The following is a 26285-nucleotide window of genomic DNA, read 5'->3' as shown; positions in this document are numbered from 1 at the left end:
GAGGGTTCCAGAGACAGTGTCCTGGGGGAGCTGTCCAGGCAGAAGGCAGCCTGGAACCCTAAGAACCTAAGGAAGGAGAGGTGGCCATAGATAAAGAGCCGACGGCTGCCGGCGTGGAAGGGGTGTTGTGCTGCCAGGCATCTGCAGCTTAAGAAACGGTGAACGCCACCTGAGGTTGAGGAACTGCAGGAAACTCTTGAGAGCCAGTTTGACGTATAAAAGAATTAACTTTACAGGGGTGGATTCAAAATGGTTTCTTTTTTGTTATTACAAATTGTATATATGTTACTAGGTGCTTAAGAAATTCCATATAAGGTGGTTATGGTGGCACATGCCTTTAATCCCAGCACTTAGAAGGCAGAACTCTGAGTTCAAGGCCAGCCTGGTTTACTGAGCAAGTTCTAGGACAGCCAGGGCCACAGGAAGAGAGAGAGAGAGAGGTAGTCTCAAAACAAACAAGTCCTGAGTAAAACTGCACGTGCCTGGTGGCAAATGGCTTTAATCCCAGCCTATGGAGGGGCAGAGGCAGGAGGATCATTACACGGTCAAGGCTAGTCTAATACTGCAGTGAGTTCCAGGACAGCCCAGGACTACCTTGGTTCAGTGGTTTAACCGGTTTTGCTGCTCTTCTGCAAACCCTGGGTTCCATTGCCAGTGGCTCTTAACTGCCTGTAATTCCTGTCCCAAGGAAAGTTGATGCCATCTTCTGGCCACTTTGGGCATTGCACTCATGTGCACATACAGACAAGCAGGCACCCATACTACACATAAAATACCAATGTAAAAGGAAACGCTATTAGCAGAAGCCCCTGTGCCGCCTCCCACCTGTTGTCCCCTGAACACCGCCTCAGTTCCCGATTTTCCTCTCATGGCTCGGTTGTGTCTTGCTGGCTTGTCCAGGCTGACCTTAAGTTCATGGGCTCAGGTGATTTTAACTGCCTCAGTCCCCCAAGTAGGTGGGCCTGTGGGAGATGGCACCATGCCAGGATACGCTGTCCTTATTTCTACACTAGACTGGCTTTCCTACTTTTAAATGTGATCACTTAGTTATATGTCCATTTGTGCCTATTTAAGTCAGCGTGAGATCTATGTAAGATTTGTCTGTATAAATACAAGACGTATAGATAAGATTTGCATGCGCATCTCATTGTCATCGTACAGACATAGCTTGCTTCTCTGTTTTGCTGTCGTGGGTTCCGACTGTTCCTAGCTTGGGGTTATTACAGTAGAGTAACGCTTCTGTGGGTATTTTGTGATTTCTTTTGGTGAATGCATTATACTTAGGAAGAATTGCAAAAACAAAAAAAAGTGTATTTGTATGTGTCGAACACAGGCTCTTACATGTATGTACACATTGCCCCACCCCACCCCTTTCTGGTGCCCACCTGGTTCCAGGTGGCTCCTCCTCCCCCCAGCAGTGTTAGACTCCTAGTTGCTCTCTAGGCGTATGAACGTTGGTTGGACTTTCTTCCATTTTAACTGTGCCAGTGGGCATTTGGTGGCAGCACACTGGCTATAATTTGTACTTGCCTTATGACAAGGAAAGGTTTTTGAAAACCCGGGGGGTCCTGGAGCAGGCCAGCACATTGCCAACCAAGTTCTAAGAGTCAGAGCCCAGAGGGGGCTCAGACTCACTTCTGAGTCCAGGGTCCTGTGCTTAGGGGCGGGCTCTGCTACCCACTTTCTGGGACTTTCAGTAACTTAATTCTTTGAACCTTGGGTTTTCTTACCTGAAAACAGACTGATGTGCCTGGTTGGAATTGCTGGGGCTGAAAAGGCTAGGTGAAGCACCTGGCTCCGTGCCTGGCAGGGAAGAAGGGTTTCTTCAGTCAGTGACTGCTCTTTCCTCACTTCGCAAATCCATAATTACTTACCAGGTGCCTCAGAGAACCTCGACTACGCCACAGGGATTGGGCTTCCATAGCATTTCCCGGGGAAGCCTTTCCTACTGTACTTTAATTGCCTTTTAAGGATAATATACAAGATGAAGCACAACCCATTCTGTATTAACGATCCACAACACTGGATGCTTTGCTTTATGCACTTAGAGCATAGATGCTGTCAACCATTCCAGGAACACATTAGTGGCCATAGGTGTGCCACCCCGGGATAAACTAGGTGACTCAGCCATTTGATGATTTGCTCTGAGGTTTGGGGACACTTTAACTGGGTAGTTTTAAGGGATCTTTGTAAGGTCGTATACAGTGACTTCGCTATGAATGTGTTAATTCCCGGAAGTAGCTGTTTGCAGAGCTCTTGCTGCGGGGCCGCTTTGGTGCACAGAACGGTTAATTAAAATCAGAACAGATGCCGTGCAGTCCTCGGAGACATTCCCGCCTTAGTTTTTGGTGGCTAGCGAGGTGGTTTTGCAGTACCCACTCCTTTGAAGTGAGGGGGTTTCTATCCCCACTCCTCCCAACGGCACACCCGTGACAGCCAGTGATCCACTTTATTTGCCTTGGGCAGGTGTTGAAAACAGAGGAATGCTTTAAGATTACCTAGGAATCTAGTTGTTTGTTTGTTTTAGAAATCATATTAGCTGCCCTCTTACCGTTATGTTTGTACCAAGCCCACCCCCAGGCAATTTATTGTGCTCTGTTACTAACACCATGGTTTTCCTCTTCTGCATCAGAAACACCAGCATGTTTCATAAGGTTACGACCCCCACATGCTCGCTAGGCACGCTTGGCCTCTCCTGCAGCCCTGCAGTGTTCCTCCGGAGCGGCAGTTTCCTCGCCCACTTCCCACTGTGCGTCCCCTCCTGCCCTTCATGCGTGGGGAAGCTTCAGCAAAGCACACGTGTTGGAGGATTAAACCCCAGAATCCATCTTCTCAGAATAGGGCTGGGGAGTAAGATCTAGAAAGGGGTTCGCAGGACCGAGACTGGAGCTTTCCAAAGTGTCCTGCTTACCCACTCCCCATAGCTGGTTCCCCGGGTTAGTCGGAGTCAGATGTTGTTTGTCTGGGGGGAGGGATCAGAGCTTGCAGGGTGGCCCTGTCAGTCAGCATGACAGCCTCTTGCCCAGGGAATTTAGCATGAGTGGAGTTGTTAGAGCTTGCCAGCTTACCAGCTCGGTCAGAAAGTACGTTATTTAAACTGGCCACACTAGCAGATGTTTCCTTTCTGATACTCAGATGTCTCAGTGAACAAAAGACTAGTCCCCTGACTTGGTTTGGACTTGTTCTGTTACACTGAGCCAGGTGTGAGGCGTTTTTGACACTGCTACTCTTGTCACTTGCCACCTCTGTTCTATACTTAACCTTCCCTGGGTGCACATACCAGATGGACATGGACCTGTGGGGTCACAGCGTGGCATGGCGAGAGCCAAGGCTTCTCAAGGGGCCGTCTGCTCCTTTTCTTACAGGAAATGTTTAGAAGAGGCCTTGAGGTTGGAGAGAATGAGGCAGTGTGGAGGAAGCTAGGCTGCCATGACTCCCAGCTGAGAAGTGGGTCTGAGCCTGTACCACAGTGGCTTATGGTAGCTGGTGTGCCTTTCTGGGGCCCCAGCTCTTATGGTTGAGGGTCTTATGCAGTCCCAGCGCTTCAGCATGGTGGCTGCTTCCCAAATGCTCAGGCACTGAGGTGGAGTGCAGCCCACAGCCTCTGCGCTCTGCTCTCTGTGTAGGTCTGCTGCTTACACCACCGAGCCCTTACCTCTTCCTTCCTTTGTTTTTAGGAATCCTTACCTCTTTGTCATGATGGAGATGGGGATGAGCCTAGGTCCGTGTGCATGCTAAATACTCTGCCTCTGAGCTGTTACCCAGAAATAATTTCAGTAGTCCAATCTGTCCCCCGCTTTTTCATCTTGTTCATTCACTTTTCTGTTGTTAATGCTACCAGCTTCTTTTTGGTTCTGGCTGCCTTCATCACCATTCATGATGGGGAAAGGGATGGCTGTCCTTTGGCCAGGAGCGAGCGAACCCCTGATGACATACAATTCCTTGCCCTGTTGCCCTTGCTCCTCTCACTCACTGACGGCTGATGAAGTCTATGTGCCTGTGCTTACCCTAGTGACCTTGGGTCCTCTCCAGCTACTGTCTCTCTCTTCCTTCCAGATAGCTTACCCTTGCAGTATCTAGATTCTTATTTCTCACTCCTTCCTGTGGCCACTAGTCAGCTGCTTTCCTCCCAAACTGCTCAGGCAGAGCACACTCACACTTGGTTAAAACAGAGGCCTTTGGACATTTTGAGTTCCTCGCTGTGTTCCCTTCTCTGGGTTACTTGACAGCACTGTTCATTTCTGTTCTCCCACTGTGAGCAGCTTCTGCACCTCCCTGGTTGGCTGTCCTCTGTCCTTCTCAGAGCCTTACACCCCCAGAGTACCTGATCAGTCTCTCGCCCAACCCTGACTCTATGCATTTCCAGTATGTCAAACATTCTTAAACCCTTATCTTCAGCCTAGACGTGCACACGTGGACATGCCTGTGCCACTGGTGTGAAACTCAAGTTTTATCATCCTAACTCACACCTATCTACACGTTCTCTCTTCTGAGGATGTCATCTTAGTGAGTGACCCCATTGGTTATCCTGGTGTATAGGCAGGAGACCCTTAGATTGGCTCTGTACCCGCCTCTTCCCCCTTTTCAGTTATTTGGCATATCTTGCTGATTCTGTCAGAGATCTACCGGCCTCTTCTCTTCTTCCCAAGGCCTCAACTTCTGCGGCAGTTCCCTGTCCTAATCTGCCCCTTGCTGATCTCTCCCACTGGGGGCTCACTACCACAAGTGCACCCACATATCAAGTAAGGTTGTCACGATAAAGTCCTGGTTCCTTCCCCTGGATTACGAGATGTTTCCACAGCTCCTGGTTAACTTGTGTCATTTTGTTTACCTCATCTATACCCCATTCCTGACTAAGCATTTTGTGGTTTCTCTCTCCTATGGTGCATATTATTTGTTTTTGTTTTTTGTAGAAAAAGTCTCTTTTCCTGACTTTCTGATAAACTCTCCCTGCTGTCATGTCAAGATATGGCACCTCATTAGTGAACTCTTTGTCATGCCTCTGCCTTGTTTGTACTAGCCCCACTCCTCAACTGCCACCATACTATGTTCAAACCTCCATTCGAGTACTGTCAACTCTGGTAGGCCATTAACTCCCTGGGGATGGCTACTGGACAGTGGCACAGGACAAAGGGATTGGCATTAGTAACAGTGGCATATGTGTGAATGAGGAGATTCTGTTGTTGGCTTTTTTTTTTTTTTTTTTTAGATGGAGTCTTTCTAGGTACCTCTGGCTAGCCTAATACTCACTATGTAGACCAGGCTGGCTTTGATCTCACAGAGATCTGCCTTTCTCATCGTCCTGAGTACTGGAATTAAAGATATGTACAGCATGCCTAGCTAAGGAGAGGTTTTACAGAAGTTACTGAGTAACTTGTTCCCTGTGCACAGGCCCAGAAAGCCACACGGTAACTGGTGAAACCTCCAGCTTTACAGTCCACCTTTGCCTTTTGAGAGGAAATTGTAGTTAAAAGCATTTTTACAGTGCAGGCAGGAGCAACTAATACTTGCTTAGTGAGGTATTGTCCTGTGGAGCGTCCGGGGACAAACATGAAGCATGCAAGGGTGTGACCAGTTAGAGGGGGACAGGATGCGTGCCCTGTCTGCCCTCACTCAGACGCAGGAACATATGACTTTAGGAATTGCAGAACCCCCTTTTTAGAGAAATGCGCTCGTGGTCTTGTCAACGAGGAACTCCTTTTAGGCTGGGCGTTCACGCTGAGTGTGGTGGTGCACTTGGGAGGTGGAGGCGAGAGCGCCAGGATATATTAGCAATGTGGTGAGCTCAAACCTGGGCTACTTGACACCCTGCCTCAAAACCCACAAAAGCTTGACGATTATGCCATGTGTGCTGTGAGTTTGCAGGAAGGCAGATTGGTTCCTTACCTGGTAACTTAGAAGCTCAGGTAAGTGACAAGGACAGGCATGAATGTTTTCCATGTGTACATAGCCTAGACAGCTTGATTATTCACCAACCCTTCCCGAGCCACCTGTCTAACAGCCTGGATACTGCTGCATTCTCTGTTCTCACAGGGGTCATGGTCAGGTCGTGGAGTCAAGCGGCTGTTTTTTGTTTTGTAGTTGTTGTTTTTGGCTTGGTTTAGTTTGGTTTGTTGGGACAGGCTTCCCCGGTGTGTAGCCCTGGATGTCCTGGAACTCATTTTGTAGACTAGGCTGGCCTTGAACTCAGAGATCTGCTTGCCTCGGCCTCCCAAGTGCTGGGATTACAGGTGTGCACCACCACTGCCCGCCGGGGAGTCAGGTTTTAATCCAAGGTGCCTACAGAAGAAAACGAGAGTGTGTCAGAGACCATGTGAGAAAGTTTAAAAAGTACTGGAGAAGTCAAGAACTCTAAAATTGTAACCCATGGGACCCGCTTCTTCCTTTTCCTGTCTGTGTCCTGTTACTCCTTCTATGGAATGACCAGTGTTGGACTGATTTGCCTCTTAATTCCTTTCAATTTGCTGTCTTTGAATTCTCTGAGAGAGAATGAATGCCTTTGTTAAAAAGAGACACTGCAGGGGGCTGGAGAGATGGCTCAGAGGTTAAGAGTACTGGCTGCTCTTCCAGAGGTCCTGAGTTCAATTCCCAGCAACCACATGGTGGCTCACAACCATCTATAATGTGATCTGATGCCCTCTTCTGGCCGGCAGGTGTACGTGCAGGCAGAACTTTGTATACGTAATAAAGAAATATTTGAGAGAGAGAGAGACAGACAGACAGACAGACACTGCAGCACTCCGGAGACAGAGGCAGGCGGATCTCTGAGTTTGAGGTGAGCCTGGTCTACAAAGCAAGTCCAGGACAACCAAGGCTACACAGAGAAACCCTGTCTCGAAAAACAACAACAAAACGAGAGAGAGGTGGGGGGGTTGCGGGGAGAGGGAGAGAGGGAGAGGAGAGAGACAATGCAGGAAGTATCCAGATTTCAAATAACATTACTCGATGTTTCATCTGTTACCTCTTTGAGCAAAGAGCTCAGGGTGTCCACACATACTCACCCTGCCCTGTCTTCAGGCCATTCTGACATTGGAGGGGGTTGGATACTTTTTGCCCTGTGAACTTAAAATAACAACCTCTTTGGCCCTCAGTATGTAGGCTTGATTGATACGTGTGGTGAGAATAACTAAAACACTCTTTATTAAACCACTAGGGAGTTGTAGTCCCTGTCCTAGACGAGCTAACGGCTACAAGCAGGAAGTGAGTGATCTGTGTGGGGACCTATTAGAAGTGCTGCCACAGCGCTAGAACGGTGCCTCAGCTGGAGGAGCCCCTGCTGCTCTCCTAGAGGGCCTGAGTTCCCAGCACCCATGCAAGGCAGCTCACAACCTCCTGTAGCTCCAGCTCCGAGGTATCTGATGCTGTCTTCTGGCCTGTATGCTTCCTGCACACACATGGCATTCACTCGCACGGACACATAAAAAGAACAATGCAACCGCAGAAGCTTAGCTGAGCAGGAGAGTGGATGGAGAGGGTTACTGGTGTAGCCCAGTGGGAGGGAGAGCCAAAAGATAACATGGTTAAAGATAAGACTTGGGATTTAGAGCCAGGTGTGGTGGCATACACCTTGAGGCAGAGGCAGAGGCAGAGGCAGGAGGCTCACTCTGAGTTCGAGGCCAGCCTGGTCTACAAAGCGGGTCTAGGACAGCCAAGATAGCATAGAGAAAAAGACCTTGGATTTAGAGTCGAGCGTTAGCTAGATGCTTTGAGCCTGGATGGTTTATATACTTTCTTGTTTTGGTTTGTCTTTCGACACATGGTGTCTCTGTGTGGCCCTGGCTGTCCTGGAACTCACTCTAAAGACCAGGCTGGCTTTGAACTCAGAGATCTGTCTGACTCCTCCTGAGTCCTGGAGTTAAAGGCGTCCACCACCTCCATGTGGTTTATATGGTATTTTTTTCAGAGAGGACCTTATTATGTTGCCCAGGCTCAAGTTATCCTGTTTGTTTCAACTAGTTAGGTAGCTGGAGCTGCAGGTATATGTCACTGCATCTAGCTTTGCCTATTTATAATACACACCCTCCATGGTCGGTCGGTCTGTCTGTCTGTCTGTCTGTGTGTGTGTGTGGTGGAGAGAGAGAGGAGAGATACAGACAGAGAAAGCTCCACCTGAGCCTCAGGGCAAGACAATGCCCTTGAATAAAGTGGGTGTTAAGTTAGTTCTAATTGTAAGATAAAAATGAATTTTAATGAAGTGAGATTTTTAGATTAAACCAAACAGGGCCAGACAGCCTCACAAAGGTTTTGTACCAGCCTGGTAGCTGACCTTGCTCTGGTAGATCAAACGTCTTTAACATTTGGAGCACTAACTACAGTGGTAGTAGACGAGGCAAGCCTTCCATGGCCCCTCAGGTCATGACCTCATACTTGGCAGGTGTGGAGCGTGTATTCTGCCTCACCTGTGCATGCAGGGATAAAACTTCAGTAATGGTACATCCTAACATTTACCTGTTCTTCTCCCGTGTCAGATTTTATCATGTGGGCATCCTGCTGCAACTGGTTCTGCTTGGATGGACAGCCTGAGGAGGCACCACCACCACAGGGAGCCAGGACACAAGCCTATTCCAACCCTGGGTACAGCTCCTTCCCTTCCCCCACAGGCTCGGAACCTAGCTGCAAGGCCTGTGGGGTCCATTTTGCAAATACAACTCGGAAGGTAAGTGTCACTGCGCTATGACCCCAGGACCTCAGGCTAGCCACCTGTTTTCTACCTGTGTGATAGGCCTATCCTGGTCACAGAATGTTCGAGAACAACTTTCAAGTGAAGGCAAAGCTTCTCAGCATAGACCCCTGGCCTCAGACACCAGCTGCACTGCTCACTAGCTGTATGACTGAACCTTATCTGTGAGGTACCTTTTCTAGTGCTGGGAATGAAATGAGACCTTAAGTGCCCAGCGCCATGCTGGAAACGTGACAGGTGTTGGCTCTAAGCTGTCGCGTACAAGACTTGGCCTCAGATTAACCTGGTCCTCATTATCAAAAGCCTGTCAAAAGTTTCTAAGAGACAAGGAAACCTTAGCAGAGAAACTGGAGCCCACTCACTGGCATAGGCACTGTCTGTAATGGACCCTTTGCTAGAACCCTCAGTCAGCACATGTCCTACAGAACAGGTTTGTAACCCAGAATGACTGGTAGGATTTGAGGATGAATGATGTCAGTGGAAAGCCAAGGGGGAATGATTCTTTTTAAACTTTACACTGTGAGGAACTGTTGAAGGCTTTAGCTCGGTGTGGTGAAACATGCCTGAGTTTGCAGTCACCCTGGGCTAAATAGTGAAACCCTATTTCAAACAACAACAACAACAACAAAATTTAGACTTTCAATTTTACTATGACTTTTTGGTTTTTGTTGTTTTTGAGACACGGTCTTACTCTGTAACCTAAGCTAGCCTTGACCTCACCATGTTAATCTAGCTGCCCTCAAACTCAAGGCAATCCCCCTCCCTCAGCCTCCCAAGTGCTGAGTTTATAGGTGTGCAGACATACCACTATTCCTCTTTGTTTTTTGAGACTGGGTTTCTCTGTGTGTAGCCCAGGCTGTTCTTGAATTCGCTCAGTAGAGTAGGATGGCCTTGAACTCAAAGAGATCCACCTGCTTCTGCCTCCCAAGTGCTGGGCTTAAAGGTGTGTGCTACCACTTCCCTACAGATTTTGTTTGTTTGTTTGTTTGGTTTTTTGAGACACGGTTTCTCTGTGTAGCCTTGACTATCCTGGACTTGCTTTGTAGACCAGGCTGGCCTCACAGCGGTCCACCCTTTTGCCTCCCAAGTGCTGAGATTAAAGGCTTGTGCCAATACTGCCCGGCCCCAACAGATTTTTTTATTTTTTAATTTATATATTTTGTTTGTTTTATTTAATCTTCACAGTAACTAGTAGTATTAGAAACCACATTTTTGCAAATGACAAATCTTAGACTTTAAAAAGAAAACTGTACATGTCAGGTTTCTGGTAAGTATCAAGAGACCTCAGCGTACTCATTGTTTTTCCCATAATCAACACTCGACTAGGACGTGGTTAAGTGCTAGAGTCAGGATTCGAACCCAGATCATAGACTTCAGGCAGCCCACAGGAAGACATTGGAATGTTGCGTTGAAGGTGACAGGTTCTTGGGAGCATGGGATGATTGAAATTGCTCTCCTTCCCCCACTGGACAGAAGTACTAAAATCTAACTGCTGTTAGACCTTGCCTTGCCTACGCGGACAGGGATGAAGGAGGTTGTCCCTGCTTAGGGAGCTTGCAACAGGATAGGGAGGTCAAGGGCAAGAGTACACACAGTCAGACAAGAGAAAAGCTTCTGTGGCCTGCAGCACCCCACCAGGGGAGACAGATAGATCTCAATTTAGATGATGAAAGATGCTATTGGTATAATATTTTCTTGCTCTAAAGTATGACTTAATTTTGTGCAATTCACAGTGAATTTTGTAATTGTTAAGGAAGTTTTCTGCTCCAAGTATTTTTCATTTGTTATTTCGTGCTTAAGTGGATCAGCGTTCTTAAGTGTTTGGCATTTACCAGCCAGAGGCCCCCCCCCCCCCCCGAAACAGAGTTTCTCTATATAGCCTTGGCTGGCCTGGACTTGCTTTCTAGACCAGGCTGGCCTTCAACTCACAGCAACCCACCTGCCTCTGCCTCCCGAGTGCTGGGATTAAAGGCGAGCGCCACCACACCCGGCCAGCCAGAGACTTTTAAAATACCTTCTCTACTAGTGGAATTGCATTGATGACATGGACCTTACCATCGGTTTGTTTGTGTGTTTCTTTCTTTCCTTTTCCTCTGTGGTCAGTATTTTCTACTTGCTCACTGGGTACAAAACATAGACCACAGCAAAGGCTTGTAGAGAGAACACAGGTAAGATATGTCCCCTGGGTCCCCCAGGTTCCCAGTCCTGGAAAAAAAGGGGCAGGCTGCAATTTTGGCACAAGCTAGCTGTTCCATCTGTAGCGCCTGCCTGTAGTGCTGCAGTGGCCTATCGGTGTCCGAGAGTTCTGGTGTCCAGCCTCTTCAGTTGGACCATTATGAATGGTAGAGGAGGCTGTACTTGGCTGAACTTGGGCATAATATATTTGGCCGTACCATTAAACTAACAGCAACGCCAAGCAGACGTGGAGTGGTTTTTCTTGGTGTTGAGAAGAGAGAGCTGAGACAGATCAGAGGGAAAGAGAGCGACGGGGACCACGCCTTCCTGTGAGTGTCCGCCTTATGCTGTTTTTTTGAACCATCTCTAATACGTCAGTGGTTCAGAAGCCAAGAGGATGAGAGTGTGGACCTGTTCCATGCCAGGGAATTTGGTTGAGGACATCCTAGGGAAGTGAGGACAGCCTGGTGAAGGGGGAAAGCCAAGGCAGGTGGTACCTGCCCAAGGCTGGTGTAGCTAGCTCTTGGCGCAGGTGTTTATTTCAGGACAGGCCCAGAACCTCTTCTGCTTCTTCCTTGTTTCTCTTTTGTTTGTTACTCCGTCCTGATCCATTTATTAGGATTTACACAGGCCTTTACTTTGTTTATTCTCCCCACCTTTGCTGACAGCCTACTTCCCTCAGGAACGTGAGCCTCCAGTGTTTCAGAGGCAGGCTTGCTTCAGAGTCCCTCATGGGCAGGGGCAGCAGAACCCGCCCTTGCCTTCTGATCTTGTACCCAGAAGCCGAGACATTTGGATCTAGCCCATTGTGCGTCACAGGCTTTGTGTTGAGCTAGGTCTTGTCAAACTGCATGTGGGGACCACAGCTTCATGACACTGCAGCCTCATCTTCAGCCAGGCATCCTGAACCCCAGATACTCAGAGCTCCCACTTGGCACTTGCATGGCTGCTGGCCACAGCTGCTGTTGGCTGGGGTAGCTCCACGTCCTCTTCCCTCTCAGCACGGCTTCCTGTCTGGTCATAGCTGAGGAGAGTAGGGCCCTGGTACAACACCCAAGTTTTCATGCTTTGCACAGGCTGTGTGGATGGCAGCTAGACAGGCACTAACTAGAGTTCTTTTCATTATGTGGACTCCTCAGCCCCACACAGAGGCGGTCCCGATCCTGCCTCTGAGACGGTCTCAAGGCGTTCTTTTAGTAGCTGAACAGCTCTCCATATTGGAAAAAGAAAAGAAAAAGAAGAAGCAGCAGCAGCAGCAGAAACGGGAAGGGTAAATAACAGTTAAGTGATCATGAAAGGAGAAGTTTCTAACCTCTTGAGTCGGTGTCCTTGAGTAGATCCCAGAGTGTTCAGGAATGACCTCTTAGGAGAGTGACTTGTCATTGGCTGGAGCAGTGTTCAGCCAGATGTCACTGTGCTTGCACAGCTTGTGGACTGAGCAGCCTTGGTGTGCTGTCTGTGACTGTGGGGGTGGCTGCACCAGGCAGTGCCAGCTTGTGGGTCCGTCATACTTGTCTCTACACTGAGACACTGTGCGCTTTTCACAAAGGGGAGAGGAATATTTATCTTGAGATGGCCTCGTATCCCACCTGCTTCCCAGCACTCTGAGAATGGCCCTGCTGGAGCAGGGGAACTGAGCAGCCTCTGTGGACAGGGCACTGGTTCCGTCCTGTTGGCTGCCTGTGTGGGACTCTTCACGGCACCGCGGCCACATGGGATGAGCGTGACCGAGGGCATTGGACTAGTCCCAGCTCCACCTTCACTCCCTGACTTTGACTATAATACTCCATCCCCCTGATTCTCGGTTCTCTTTGTAAGTCAGGGAAGAACACTAATACTTTTTAAAGGGCTTTGAGAATGAATTGACAAGCCAGTAGCATCTCTCTGTAGTGCCACAGTGATAGCTGTTAGCTGAGCGTGGTGACACACACTTGAGCTATATAGAGAGACCCTTTCTCAAAAACCCTAGAGATGCAGTCTAGTGGCAGGTCACTTACCTAGCTTCCAAAAGATTGTGGGTTCAATCTCGAGCCCTGAGAAAACAAGACGAACAAAATCCAGCAACAACAAACGAGCCTTCATGGTTACCTCCTCAGCAGTGAGATGGTTAAGCAGCACAGTGGAAACTAGATCCCAGCTCCTGACCTAGGACCTGGCAGATGGCAGGTGTGCCTCAGTGCATTATTTCTAGGTCTCCACAATGACCTTGGGAGAGAAGCCCTGGTGTTTGTTGTTGTTGTTTGTTTGTTTTGTTTTGGGGTTGTTTGTTTGGTTGGTTTTTCAAGACAGGGTTTCTCTGTATAGCTCTGGCTGTCCTGGAACTCACTCTGTAGACCAGGCTGGCCTCATAGAGATCCACCTGCCTCTGCCTCCAAGTGCTGGGATTACAGGAATATGCCACCATGCCCAGCCCGAAAGGCCCTGTTTTCACCCGCTTTTTATGGGTAGGGAAACTGAGCAGCAGAGAGGCCAATGTAACATACCCAGGATGACGACTCTGTGAGGCATTTGAGATGGAGACTTGAATAAAAAGGCAGAGCCTTTTAAATTGCAAATACGGTGTTGCTATTAATAGCTCCAGGTTTGCGTGAATGAAGTGTTACATTACGCGTTCAATGAAATGGTCAATGTAAGCGATTGTGCCGTGTATACACATAGTGAATAAATGTCAGGTGTCCTGTTGATGGATGCAGGCCCAGGAGGTCTGTCACCTCCAAGTGGCCTTTAATCTGAAAACTGCAGTGTGGCTCACACCTTGGATATAGGGAGCAGGAGGCCCCGCTGGCCCGGCAGCTCCCAGCAGTCTGACATGTTCTCTCAAGTTGACATGTTTCCCATCTCTTGCTCTAAGCAGCAGACCTGCTTGGACTGTAAGAAAAACTTCTGCACGACCTGTTCGAGCCAAGAGGGGAGTGGGCCACGCCTCTGCCTTCTCTGCCTGCGGTTCCGAGGCACAGCCTTTCAGCGGGAGGAGCTCATGAAGATGAAGGTGAAGGACTTGAGGGACTACCTCAGCCTCCATGACATCTCTACCGAAATGTGCCGGGAGAAGGAAGAGCTGGTGTTTCTGGTGCTTGGCCAGCAGCCTGTCATCTCTGAGGCGGACAGGACTCATGTCCCCACCTTGTCCCAGGACTTTCCCGAGCAGCAGGCCTTCCTGACCCAGCCTCACACCAGCACAGTACCTCCTACCTCACCTGGCCTCACTTCTCCACCTGCACAAGCCACCTCCGTTCCCCCAGCCCAGGCTCAGGAAAATCAGCAGGTAGGGGCCAGCATGCAGCCCGTGTCTGCTCCGAGACTCATTTTCCTCTCCCACTGCATTGTGGGAATGGGGTGTGAAGCCATTCTCTCTCCTTGTTGGTTCTGGAAGTGATGTTTGCTGGTCATTAGGCTCAGGCTCTGGCTTCAGGGATAGTAGGCCTGGCACCATATTTTTGTGGATTTTGTTTATAATACCTTCATCCCCTAGTTAGACTTAATTTTTTTCCCCTATTGCTCTGGGAAATTCTTTGAGGAAAGTCACCATTATTCCTAGTGTGGTTTAAATTTGCCCTCCGGCTTACTGTCTTTTGACTGGTTTCTCCTGATTGGCAAGAGAGGGGAGAGAAGGGAAGCCCTGTGGCAGGGCCCTGCTACTGTGTCGCTGTGTGGGAGCAGTGGTTGGTCAGCAGGACATGAGTCTGTAAGCCTCCTCGGTGGTACCTGGTGGTACCTGGAAACGGTAAGCAGCAGGTTGAGGCATGGAGCGTCCATGGTGAGCAGACACCGTCTCCACACTCAGGAAGCCTTGGCAGAGAGAAGCTAAACATTAGGCCCACTCTGGGGTTTTCCACTCAGATCTACAGACCCCGACTGATGCCACAGTGAGAATAGGACCTAGGCCAGGGCTCTGCCCACACAGTTTGTTTTTCTTCTGAGACAAGGTTTCTCTGTGTAGCCCTGGCTGTCCTGGAACTCACTCTACAGACCAGGCCAGCCTCGAACTCAGAGAGTCACCTGCCTCTGCCCCACGAATGCCAGGATGAAAGGCGTGCGCTACCTCCCCCCGCTGATCTTTGTTGTTGTTGTTGACTTTTAGTGCTAGGTATTCAGCGTACTGGGCAAAGCTGCACCACTGAGCTACACCACCAACACCACAGTAATTTTTGTCCCCGTCTGGGGTCCATTTTGAGCCTAGACCAATGAAAGAACCCCCTTTGGGCTTGCTGGGTTAAAGGGGCTCATCTACCATAGATGGCTGTGGAGCACGGAGCTGTGTGAACTGGCAGCTCCTCTCCCACATCTGACATGAATGGCTGTGCTTCCTGGTCGTGGTCACCTCCTTTGCCAGGACTGGCCACTCATTCAGCCTTTACCACATATAAAGGTCGACACGACAGCATGATCTAAGTGTGTAACAATCGTGTAGCTCCCTGGTTGGCCTACGTCTGTTTTGTCTGGGTCATTAATGCTCTCCTCAGCCCTGTCTCTTGCTTGGTCTGTTGGCTAGGTTTTTACCTCACTATACATTCTTTTCTGCTTGGTTTTTAGAGGTGCTCTAGTCTGTGTGTAGTGAGCAAGGAGAAGGAACCACAGGAGGTTTTTTTTTTTTTTTTTTTTTTCATGAAGAGCCTTCAGACAGGTCCAGTATGGCACTGTACACCTTAATCTCAGCACTTCGGAGATAGAGGCACCCAGGTCAGGATGTTGGGCCAGCCTCTTCTACACAGTGTGTTCAAGGCCAACTGGGGACTGCAAAGAGGGATGGGGGAAAATGAACAAAACCTTTAGGAGGTTTTCTTTTTCTTTCTTTCTTTTTTTTTTCAAGATTTTTATTTTTTATGCACATGAGTGCTCTGTTTGCATGTACACCAGCATAACAGAAGAGAGCATCAAATCTAAGTATAGATGGTTGTGAGTCACCATGTGGTTGCTGGGAAGTGAACTCAAGACCTCTGGAAGAGCCTACAAGTGCTCTTAGCCGCTGAGTCATTCTCCAGCCTGGAGATTTTCAGTGTATGATTCTAAGCATCATTTTGTTACTAACCAGAATTTCCCTGTTCTGGCTGTCATACTGGATACCGTGTGTTACTGGGTACCTTTCCCCTTGAGATTTTAGAGGCCTTCAGTCTCAGCTTTTCTTTGTGACACCTGAACTTTGCCAACAGGAAAACTGGCATGGGGAAGAGAAATAACTTGGGCAAGGCTGGATGCTAAGTCACAGCAAGTTGCTACCAGTTCTAGTCCCTCCTGGCTTCTGTCCTCCAGCTTTGATGTCCTAGCAGTGTTCGCTAGGGAAGGAGGTGTGTGCAGAATCTTGGACAGATAGATACTAATTGTAGATTTTTATTTAGCCAGTAGGCTGACTGGGAAGATAAGAGTATTTGCGGCATGGCTTCCAGTTGCTCTTTCTAGGGAACAAAATACATTCAAAAGCTCGGGAACAGGCTAGCTTCTGGACGAGCCCAGGGTGATACCTAGGTGACAGTACCCAAGTAGCCAGGGAGTACCACGTCTACGTGAAGCTAGGAGGAGAGCTGAGGTGTTGATGCTGACATTGTTTTGTTGGCTGCATCCCCATATGGATGCTTCGTCACTTTAAGGTGTTTGAAGCTCTGCTTTTTGTTCCCACTGTAATTGTTTGTCGTTTGTCTCTCTTGAGGAGTGGCTGGAGCCCCAGATTCTCTCTTTACTATTCATGTGGGCTCTAGGCCCATGAACTTAGACATGCCTTTCGCTGAGTTCACACAAGCCCTCTGCCTGAGACAGCTGGGAGTGAAGAGGAGCTAGGTAGGGGTTTGGGGCAGAAGTGTCTAATAGAGTCGGGAGGCCACAATTGTGAGCACGCTGACAAAGATGAGCCCTTCTGAGAAGTCAGAGTGCTGAATAGAATGGAACGCTAGCCGAGGCGTCTGTGTTCTGTTGTCTCAGGGTGTTAGGTTCTTCAATTCCTTACGCACACTTAAACAGCTCCGGGTATGTCATGTCATGTCCTGTTGGTTAGCACACATTTCTAGAGTGTGAGAGATGCAGAGTGCGCCCCACGGTGGTGGCGTTCGTCAGTGAGGAGGCCAGGGGGATTCATGTCAAGGACATGAGTGAGATGTTTGGAAAAACCAGTGAAACTTTGGTCCGGAGGCAGAGCCGGGGTTGTGGGTAGAAGCTGTGCGTGCGGAAGGCATTTGGCATAGTATTCAGAGATAATGGGGCAGAAAGAAACCTTTCACCTCAACTGTCCAAGCTGACAGCAAACTGTGATGAGTGCTGGCTAATGCCACTCTTTCGGATGGGCAGAATTAGATCACTTTGTTCCCGATGCGGCTTTCCATCCGTTGTATTGTCTCTGCTGAGAGAGTTGCTGTTGGACAGCAGGCGTTTTAGGTAATGCTTCGGGGGCCTTGGTTTCTCGGGGGGAGATGGGAATACATTCTGGACATTTATATGAGCTGAGAGAGGACCATGCTTTGTAAGTCACTGGGACACCTCTGTGGACGTGATGGCACCTTTCTCTTCCCACAGGCCACTGGCCATGTGTCTCAGGATCCCGAGGAGCCCATCTTCCTGGAGAGCACAGCCAGAGCACCTGCCGAGGATGAGACCCAGGTGGGGCTCTGCACGCTCTGCACCTTTGCCTCTGTTCTTTCCCTGCTCTTCTTTGGATGTTCCTGGGAGCCTCAGCAGACTCAGGTGGAACCAGAAGGGTCAGTTTGTGAGGACAGTCCTGAAGTCCTTGAGTGTAGTAGTAGCAGCGTTCCTTTCTCGCTGTTGGTGTGAGCAAGCAGATAGGAGGCCACAGTGGAGGCAGGGGAGCCTCCTTGCCCACACTGTGTTCCTAGTCTTTTGACTTTCCAAGAGCTGCCAGAGGGCACACTGGGGTGGTGCTATGAAAACCTTTTTCTTATCCTGTGTGTTTAGGGTGCAGTAGCCACTGCTGGGGAAGGAGGTAAGATGACGAAGCTTGGTGGCCTCAGCCACACAAGGGACCATTGCAGAGCACGGTTCTGAGGGGGCCATAGGGCTTTATGTGTGAAGGCCATGTGTGAAGTCCTGCCAGGGAGGTCTGTACTGAGATGGGGTTTCCTGTGCGGCCACATTTACTTTCCACAGGAACCCTGTGTGGCAGGACAGTGCTCTCTCCTTTGTGGAGGGGCGATAGGCTCAGGGTGGTAAACAACTTGAAAAATAATGCCTAGTATTTAGTGGAGGCATCAGCATTGAGAATCAGGGCTGTCTGGCCAGCCAGTGCACCGTTTATAGTGCTGACATGCCAGTGTGTGGCTTTCTGCACAAAGCACATGACGGGGCAGGGAAAGACCAGTCTATTTTGCTGGGCCAGGCACCATTGCCAGATACCTCTGCATGCTTGAGATGGCTCAACAAAGTTGATTTGTATGGGTGGTCTGGGGTCATTGGAGAGAGCTTAAAGGACACAAGAGTGGAACCACCTGATCACGTCTATGCCATTGCAGTCCATTGATTCAGAGGACAGCTTTGTCCCAGGCCGGAGGGCCTCCCTGTCTGACCTGACCCACCTGGAGGACATTGAAGGCCTGACAGTGCGGCAGCTGAAGGAGATCCTGGCTCGCAACTTCGTCAACTACAAGGGCTGCTGTGAGAAGTGGGAACTGATGGAGCGGGTGACTCGGCTGTACAAGGATCAGAAAGGACTCCAGCACCTGGGTAAGGGGCAGCCTGGGTGGTAACTGAACAGAGCTCCCCATGTGTTTAGCCTCAGGGGAAGCCAGCCTACACATTTGTACTTCTCAAGTATCAAGCCTGGGGGCAGGCATTGGATAGTTTCATCCTCAGAGCAGCCTGTGCACCAGGCATTATTGGTGTCACTTTAAGCGCAGAGCCAAGGTTTGAACTGAGGATTTCCTAAGTCAGTGTCCTCCTGCTAGATCATAGTCACACATACTCATCCCTATCACCAGCGCTGTTTAATCTGAATCAGTTATGGGTTGGAAAGCAAACTGTAGCAAGTAGTGTGGGCTCGGGCTTTCCTTGGCGTTCACTTCCCAAAGCATTTTACATGGTGTCCTTTTCGAGTTTCCCTCTGTCTCATACTGACTCACTGTAGATGCTTTTCTGCTAAGTACAGAGAAGTCCTGCAGAAGAGAAACATGTGTGGCCATTTAGCTAAGCAAGCCCTTTACCAGAAAGCTGCATCCCCAGCACTCTAGCAGTGACATAGATTTTCTTCCTGGTGCTGAGGATCAACAGCCCAGGGTCCACTTCCACAGGCTGAGCAAGTGTTCTGTCACTGAGCTACAGCCCTAGCCCTTCCTGTGACCATTTGGAACTGGACATTTTCTCAATTTTTAAATTTTGGTTTTTCAAGACAGGGTTTCTCTGTGTAGCCTTGGCTGTCCTGGACTTGCTTTGTAGACCAAGCTGGCCTCGAACTCACAGCGATCCGCCTGCCTCTGCCTCCGAGTGCTGAGATTAAAGGCGTGCGCCACCATGCCTGGCTCTTTTTTGTTTGTTGGTTTTGGTTTTGTTTTTGTTTTAAACACAGATCTCTCATCATCCTTCTCGTCACAAGCTAATAGTTCTTTGAGCATTTTGATTCCTTGTTGGAGCGGAGCTTCGGGCCTTCCTCTAACAAAATGGAACAACTCATATTGACTCTAACTGCACTGGTTATAGACTTGGGGCCTGACAAGGAGTCTGTCTTTCATTTGAGATTATCTCAGTCTCTTTAGAGTCCTAGAGACTTTGGGTCTCACTCTGTGTCCCTGGCTGGACAGGAACTTGCTGTGGAAATTAGGTTGGCTTCAAACTCAGAGAGGATCCACCTGCCTGTGCCTCCTCAACTGCTTGGGATTATAGGTGTGCTCCTGTCCTCCTCCTCCTCCTCCTTCCTTCCTTCTTTTTCTTCCTTCTTCCTTTTTTAAAAATTTATTTACTTATTTATTTATTCCTTCTTCCTTCTTTTTCTTCCTCCTTCTTCCTTCCTTCCTCCTCGTCCTCCTCCTCCTGCTGCTGCTTTTTAAAGACATAGTTTCAGTACATTGCTCAGGCTGGCCTGGAACTCACGATCCATCCTGTACTTCTTGTGCTGGGAATTACAGGCGTGTGTCACCATGCCTGACTACATGTGGGAGAGTTTGTCCGAAATCCTTGGCTCATTGAAATACTCAAAACTCTTCATTCTTTTTTTCTTTTTTAACTTCAATGTGGTGACTTCAGAGGCAGTGTCAACGGATACTGTGCATGCGCAGTGTCCTTTTAGCTCACAGTGGTCACTGTAGACCAGTGGATCTGCTTTTCTCAGAGCAGAGCAGATGGAACAGCAAGGGCTTCATGATTTTTCAGCACACAGAACGGGGGAGGAGAGCAAGCATTTGTCCAGACTGCAGCCTGGACCCCTTCTCGGGCCCTAGATGACCAGCGTCCAGAAATGATGGCTGGGTGGTGACTGCCTTTGTGCCATCACACTCCTATTTACACATCTTTTTATTTCCTTTTCAGTGTCTGGTAATGAAGACCAAAACGGTATGTAGTTTTTTCTTTTAAAGAGAGGCTTAGGCTCTTAGCCATTTTGTCCCTCTGACTTCAACAGGGATGCTGTTCACAGTCTTGAGAATTCCAGGGAGGATGTGGGAAAGCAAGTCAGGCAGGCATTCTCCTTGCCCCACTTCTATCAAGGAAGTCCACAGCGGTGAGCCAGGCTGAGGGCCTTGACTGAATTAGAGCAGACTCCCTGTGTGTGTGTGTGTGGGGGGACATCAGGCTAAGTTTCTCCATGACTCTCCCACCTAAGCACCACTAGGGTGTTAAAGGCCACTATTGGGGGCATCCTCAGAGCGCACTGAAGAACGGGTATCCCATGTAGCCTATGGGACATTTTCATATATATTGTACTCTTTTGAAAGCCTTGAGGAATGTGGTTGTAAGCTTCCTGAGCGAGAATATTCTCAGTAGTGTTTCAGCCTACAGAACACTTTAAAACTGTCTCCAGAATTATCGTAAGGAAAATGGCCCTTTGTGTGGAGTAGGCAGAGGTGAGCTTTCTTCTTCGTCCCTGTAACCATCTGGGTTAGCCCACCCCACCCCACCCAACCCCCAAAATACCAATATCAGCTTAATCTACTTGTTACCATCCTTCTTTCTTCTCATGGCCTGAGAATGCTGACCACTGAGTTGATGCATTTATCATTTCTCCTCAGTGAAGGAGTGAGTGTCTGAGATCCTGTCGATGACTCCAGTGTACCTTTCTAACCTCTGATTTAAGGCCACACCGACTTTAAGTCAGTTGAACGCTCACAGCCAGCTGTCTCTGTGGGAAGTGTTCTTTAATTGATGTGTTTCATAGCTACATGAGAATATTCCAGAACCACCAAACTGTAGCAATAAACAAACGTACATGGATTTGGGCAATTCAGTGACTTGACTTTTTAGACTAGTCCAGAACAGAGAAAAGAAAGTGTAGAAGCCACAGATAAATGGGGACTTCCTCTGGAGAATGGCCACGCCCAGGTGGGGCAAGGGGCTGGCATGAGAACAATTCTGTTCTGTGACTGGAAGAAGGTGGACGTGCTGAGCTAGGATAGTAACTGTGCCCACTATCACCCTAAGCCAGTTAGCACTTACTGAAAACTCTGTAGTGGGCAGTTAATAGTGTCTTGATAGTCTCTGCCCTTGGAGCCCTTATCCAGAAGGCCATATGTCCATGAGCCTCTCTGATTTGACTGTGGACTATCTTGGCAGCCCTGTGTCCTTGGGCAAGCCACTTAACTCTGGCCCAAGTTGTCTCATCTGTAAACCTACTTCAGCACCTTTGGGCTAATCTAGAAAGCTCTTAGGACCCTGCCCTGACACATGGTAGGCAGTTAGTCAGTGTGAGCAGTTATCATCCCCTGGGCAGAATGTTCATTATCAGGTGTTTAAAGAATACATACCATGTGAATTGGGTTTGGGGAATTCAAAGATAGGTATCTGATCTCAGAGCACAAAGCAAATGCTAAGCTTATGACTGCTGACTGAGTGAGTTGAATTAGAAGCTCTTCGTCTACTGTGGGAGATAAGTGAATTGTCATGCAGTATGGGCATGAATAAAGTTCAGTGGTTGTAATACAGAAAAGGGAGCCGTGCGTCTGCCTGTTTCCCTCTATCAGGAAGTCTTTTCAGAAGAAGCCCAGAGGTAGATTGTGGAATAGCACACGGGGTCCCCAGGATTCTCGGCTTTATTAAACCAGGTCTATGTTTATAGATAAGCCTTATGATTCTTAATGAACTATTCATAACAGTTCTGTGTATAGTCAAACTTTTTTGAACCAGTTTTTTTTTTGTTATATATATATATAACATATATATATATAACAAAAAAAAATATACACACACACACACACATATTCTGCCTCGGGCTGTGGTACCTAAGCAAGGCTCCCTCACTGTATCACAGCCTTCATGTCCTAAGTTCTTTCTTTCTAGTTCACGAGTCCTGGGATTTTTCTGATCCTAGAGTACCATACTCAGACCCCTCTCTTAGCAGGAGTCGGGTTCAATTAGCAGCTGGATGTCATTTGGTTACTGAGATTGGGGTTTTTTTGAAGGCACTCTATTGGATGAAGTGTGGGTTTGGTGTTTTGCTTAGTGCAGCCCCTTATGCACAGAGACATAATCTTTTCTTCCTTTCTGCGTTGTTTGTCCAGGAGGAGCGGTGCCTTCTGGCCTGGAGGAGAACCTGTGTAAGATCTGCATGGACTCACCCATTGACTGTGTTTTGCTGGAGTGTGGCCACATGGTGACCTGTACCAAGTGTGGCAAACGCATGAATGAATGTCCTATCTGCCGGCAGTATGTCATCCGAGCAGTGCACGTCTTCCGGTCCTGAGGGCTAGCATTAGCTTCTTCAGTGCCTTACAGAGGACACAGCCCAAAGTGTCTGGGCTCAGGGTTGGTCTGACGCACAAGGGCAGTCTATTGCAAGAAGCTGGCGGTGTTCGTAAGACTAGGACAAGCAGAGGTGCTTGGCATGCCTGTCTTGCCATAGGGTGTACTTCTTAGGTGGCAGAGTCCAAAGTCAGGGGGAACGGATTCAGATCACATGAGTGCCTGCTTCTGTGATCAGTGGGTGGTGTTAATCAATGAAAAGGACTTTCCAGAACATGGACCATGTCTTCTCCCTTCCTAAGACACGTTTCACACATCCCGTACACCACTACTGTTTCATCAATCAAAAGCCCTGCTGGAAATAGTCAGTGTCCTGAGTCATTCCCTCCTACCCCTCAGAAAAGCACATTTGGATTTAAATTTCTGGATTCTCTGGTTTTCTGTTTGTTAACGTATCTTTTAAGTCTGCTCATTTGCCTAAGATTCACTTGTTTCTATGAACCAAGAGTTAAGTCAGACCAGTAGTATTCCTTAGGTCAGAATTTAGATCAGTAAACTCACCTCTAGTGAGAAATTAGGTCTAAACACTGTAGGAAAAAAAAATTCTAGGTCTAGTCACTTGTTTAGTGTTGGAGTCAGAAACAACCAGTCTCCCCACATGACCCCCAGCTGCTGCAAGTCCTTAAAAGATGGTGTGTGGTTTCGACTTTGCACCATCCTTAGCTTTAGATTATGAGGAAAGAGACGGAGGCAGTGGCTTTATCTTTGGCTTCCTTTCTCTTTTTGATTTTTCAAGACAGGGTCTCTCTGTTAACCTTGGCTGTCCTGGACTCACTTTGTAGACCAGGCTGGCCTCGAACTCACAGAGATCCACCTCCTGGCTTCTTTGGCTTTTGATTCTCATTTTCCAGCAGGGTAGTCTTTTAAAAACCACTTAATAGTTTCTCTTCTCTGGGTTTTAAACTTGCTTACTGAAGGCATAGGAACTTAGGCAAAGAGCTCTCCTCTAGCCTGGCTCCTCCAGAGTTCCTGGAGAGCAGATACAGGACAGTGTATGTGGCCCTGGAAGGTTCTGAATGAGGTTGGACTATGCCTAGCCTGAAAAGCCTTAATTCCACTCCCTTCTCAGCTGCTGGGCAGGTCAGGACAAAGCATTCCCTAGATCATGGTTCCAGCTCTTTCCTGGAGTCTTTTACACCACTGACACAACTGAAGGTTGAGTGTTTGCTGAACAGCTCAACAAAGCACAGAACATACAGTATCAGAAGAGCTGTGCAGTCCTCTGTGGGACGAGCCCTCCACACTATATTACATCTTGGCCAACACTACCCTTCACTGTGCAGCTACGTGAGACTGGGAGAACCAGTCATGACTAGAAAGCAGAGGACCTAAGGGGGCTTCCTCTTCACCATTAACCACTGAATTCCTTCAGGGCATCAAGTAGTTCCTTGAAGTCAGAGATGCCTAGGCCACTTACCTCTGCATTCCAAGTCCAGATGACCAGATTTTGGGTCAAACCCTGCGTATCAGGGAACCAGCTCCCTCCACAGAGATTACCTTTCCTTCCCTGAACATTGAGTACTGTAGTTTACAGTGTCTTCAGTTTAGCACAGCCCACTGACGTTGCTGCTCCTGGACTCCACTGTGAAACAGATCTGATTATGCAGCTCAGAAAGACCTAACAATAACTTCAAAGCTGCCTCTGCCTATGACTGCTTTCTCTTCTGAGGCCTTACCTCCCTACCTCCTACACGGGAACAGAAAATAATGTACTGATGGGATAGCAACCCAAATAACAATCAGAACTGATTCACTTCTTATAAGAACTTAACTTTAAATCTCTATCTTTAGTGTTTTCATTTGGAGAAAAAAACAGATGTCAAACAACTTTATTGTTACGCCAAATGAAAGGTGGAGCCCATTCCAGTTAACCAGGCAGAAGACCTGATTTTCTTTTTAAAAATACCTGAGCCCCTTTCTGTTTTTCATGGATCCTTAGTCTTAATGTGAAAACGCCTAATCCTTCCAATTATTCTGTGGATTTTGCTGTGATTGCGCAAAGATTGCAGTTAAGACTTAGTTTCAAAAGACGCTAACTGGTTCATAGATGGGAATAGCCAGTTCTAAACTAATAAGCTGTAGAGGAATTAATAGTCTATGTTGTACAGACTTGTTGCGATCTCTTGGATGTGAACATGTTGCGCCAAGTGGCTTATATTAAGATTCTCTCACCTGGGTGTTAGAAAGCAAACCCAAATGTGTATTTTTTGTTACAGAGCTCTGCTTTATAATTTTGTAATAAAGTTTAAATACAGATGCCTCTTCCATCTGGGGCGGTGGGTGGGGGGCGATAGCCAGAGGCAGAACTTGTAAATGCAGGCAACCACCAGGTCTCATGCACAGAGCTATTGCTCTTCAGACTGCGTCCACTTCTGCACATGCGTGGGCCACCTGCTCTTGGTCAAGGTGCTCCTACCCAGTGTTGTGATGTGGGAGAAATTGTGGAACAGACTAGAGAGCTAAGTGTAAGGATGATGCTCAGGAGCAAATAGGAAGCGCAACGTAAGTTATGTACAGTCCCACTATAGAGGAGCCTTCAAGAGCTAAGTAAAAAGGAACCTCTAAGTTTTCAGGTTACCCTGAAAGGTGGGCAGATGGTACAGTTGTGACAGACAAGTATGGCTGAAAGTTGGCCCAGCCTAAAGAGCAGACTGCAGAGCAAACCTGTACCCACCTGGCAGGTGCCTGAGGAGGGGAGTGTGTCACCACTGGGAGAATTGGATGTCTCTTGTTTATGGCCCACCTGTTGAACATCCAGGGATGACCACTGTCATCAGTTGGCACTATGTAAAAAAGGTGGAAGGCGACAGGCTTGCAGCTGCTTAGGGTTGGGTGCAGAAAGTCTAATCTCCCTGCAAAGAAAGTGTCAGACTGGACGAGGTGTACAAAGACCTGGAGTGGATAAATAGTAAGGCATTAAAGGGACAAGGGGCTGAACTTCCAGCCATACTCAGTCCTGAGTGGTGGGGAAGAGTTGTCTGTGTCACTGTACTCAGCTACTTGGTCCAAGGAAGGCAAGTGTTCAAAGCACAAAAAGCAGCTTTTGCCTATGGTGCGTTAAAAAGCAGACTGGGTGTGTCTGCTCTGCCTGCCCTCTCAGATTAGTAAGCAACCTGCTATTAGGATATTACACGGGGTAGTGGCTCCCAGGAGGTGGACAGGTAAGCCTGCTGAGTTGGTTAATGAGAACAAAGCTAATCTTCAAAAGGGGGCACAGCGCAGAAATGGAAGCCAGTTCACCACAGTACCTGGAGAAGCCTGTGCTCAGAGCCAAGTGTGAACTCTAACATGCAAGGTGGTAAGCCAGGCCTTATTACACAAGGCATCTGAGCTTATTGCAGCCACTCAGTGATTCAGACTGTTCAGACTCTGCTTGGATGGTGTGACAGTCACGGGTAACTTACCATTTGAAGTTGTCTTAAAATGAGGGCTTTAGTTCCTCAGTCATGCTAGCCATATTTCAAGGGCTTGACACACAGGAGAGACTACTTTAGGACACTCCCACTGTTGCAAAACATGATCCTCTGTGTATTTGTGCAGATATCATCTT

At 48.3% G+C, this 26285-nt stretch overlaps 1 protein-coding gene across 2 annotated transcripts in view; it reads left to right on the top strand.

Annotated features, from left to right (window-relative positions):
• Rffl (ring finger and FYVE like domain containing E3 ubiquitin protein ligase) overlaps window positions 1–22964 on the top strand; it is a 72066-nt gene extending 49102 nt beyond the window's left edge. Inside the window, exons 3-8 of one of the 2 annotated variants that reach the window (XM_051158130.1) lie at window positions 8469–8656; window positions 13710–14120; window positions 17357–17440; window positions 18307–18517; window positions 20312–20335; window positions 22495–22964. In XM_051158130.1, the coding sequence (XP_051014087.1) occupies window positions 8469–8656; window positions 13710–14120; window positions 17357–17440; window positions 18307–18517; window positions 20312–20335; window positions 22495–22676 (1100 nt within the window). In that variant the 3' untranslated portion in view covers window positions 22677–22964. Of the gene's footprint in view, window positions 1–8468; window positions 8657–13706; window positions 14121–17356; window positions 17441–18306; window positions 18597–20311; window positions 20336–22494 lie in introns of those variants that run through there. The other variant, XM_051158129.1, reaches the window with a different exon arrangement.
• Window positions 22965–26285: the final 3321 nt, after the last annotated feature.

Source organism: Acomys russatus, chromosome 16, assembly GCF_903995435.1.
Source record: "Acomys russatus chromosome 16, mAcoRus1.1, whole genome shotgun sequence".
Classification (NCBI taxonomy): Eukaryota; Metazoa; Chordata; class Mammalia; order Rodentia; family Muridae; genus Acomys; species Acomys russatus.
This window is presented reverse-complemented; position numbering and strand designations above follow the sequence as displayed.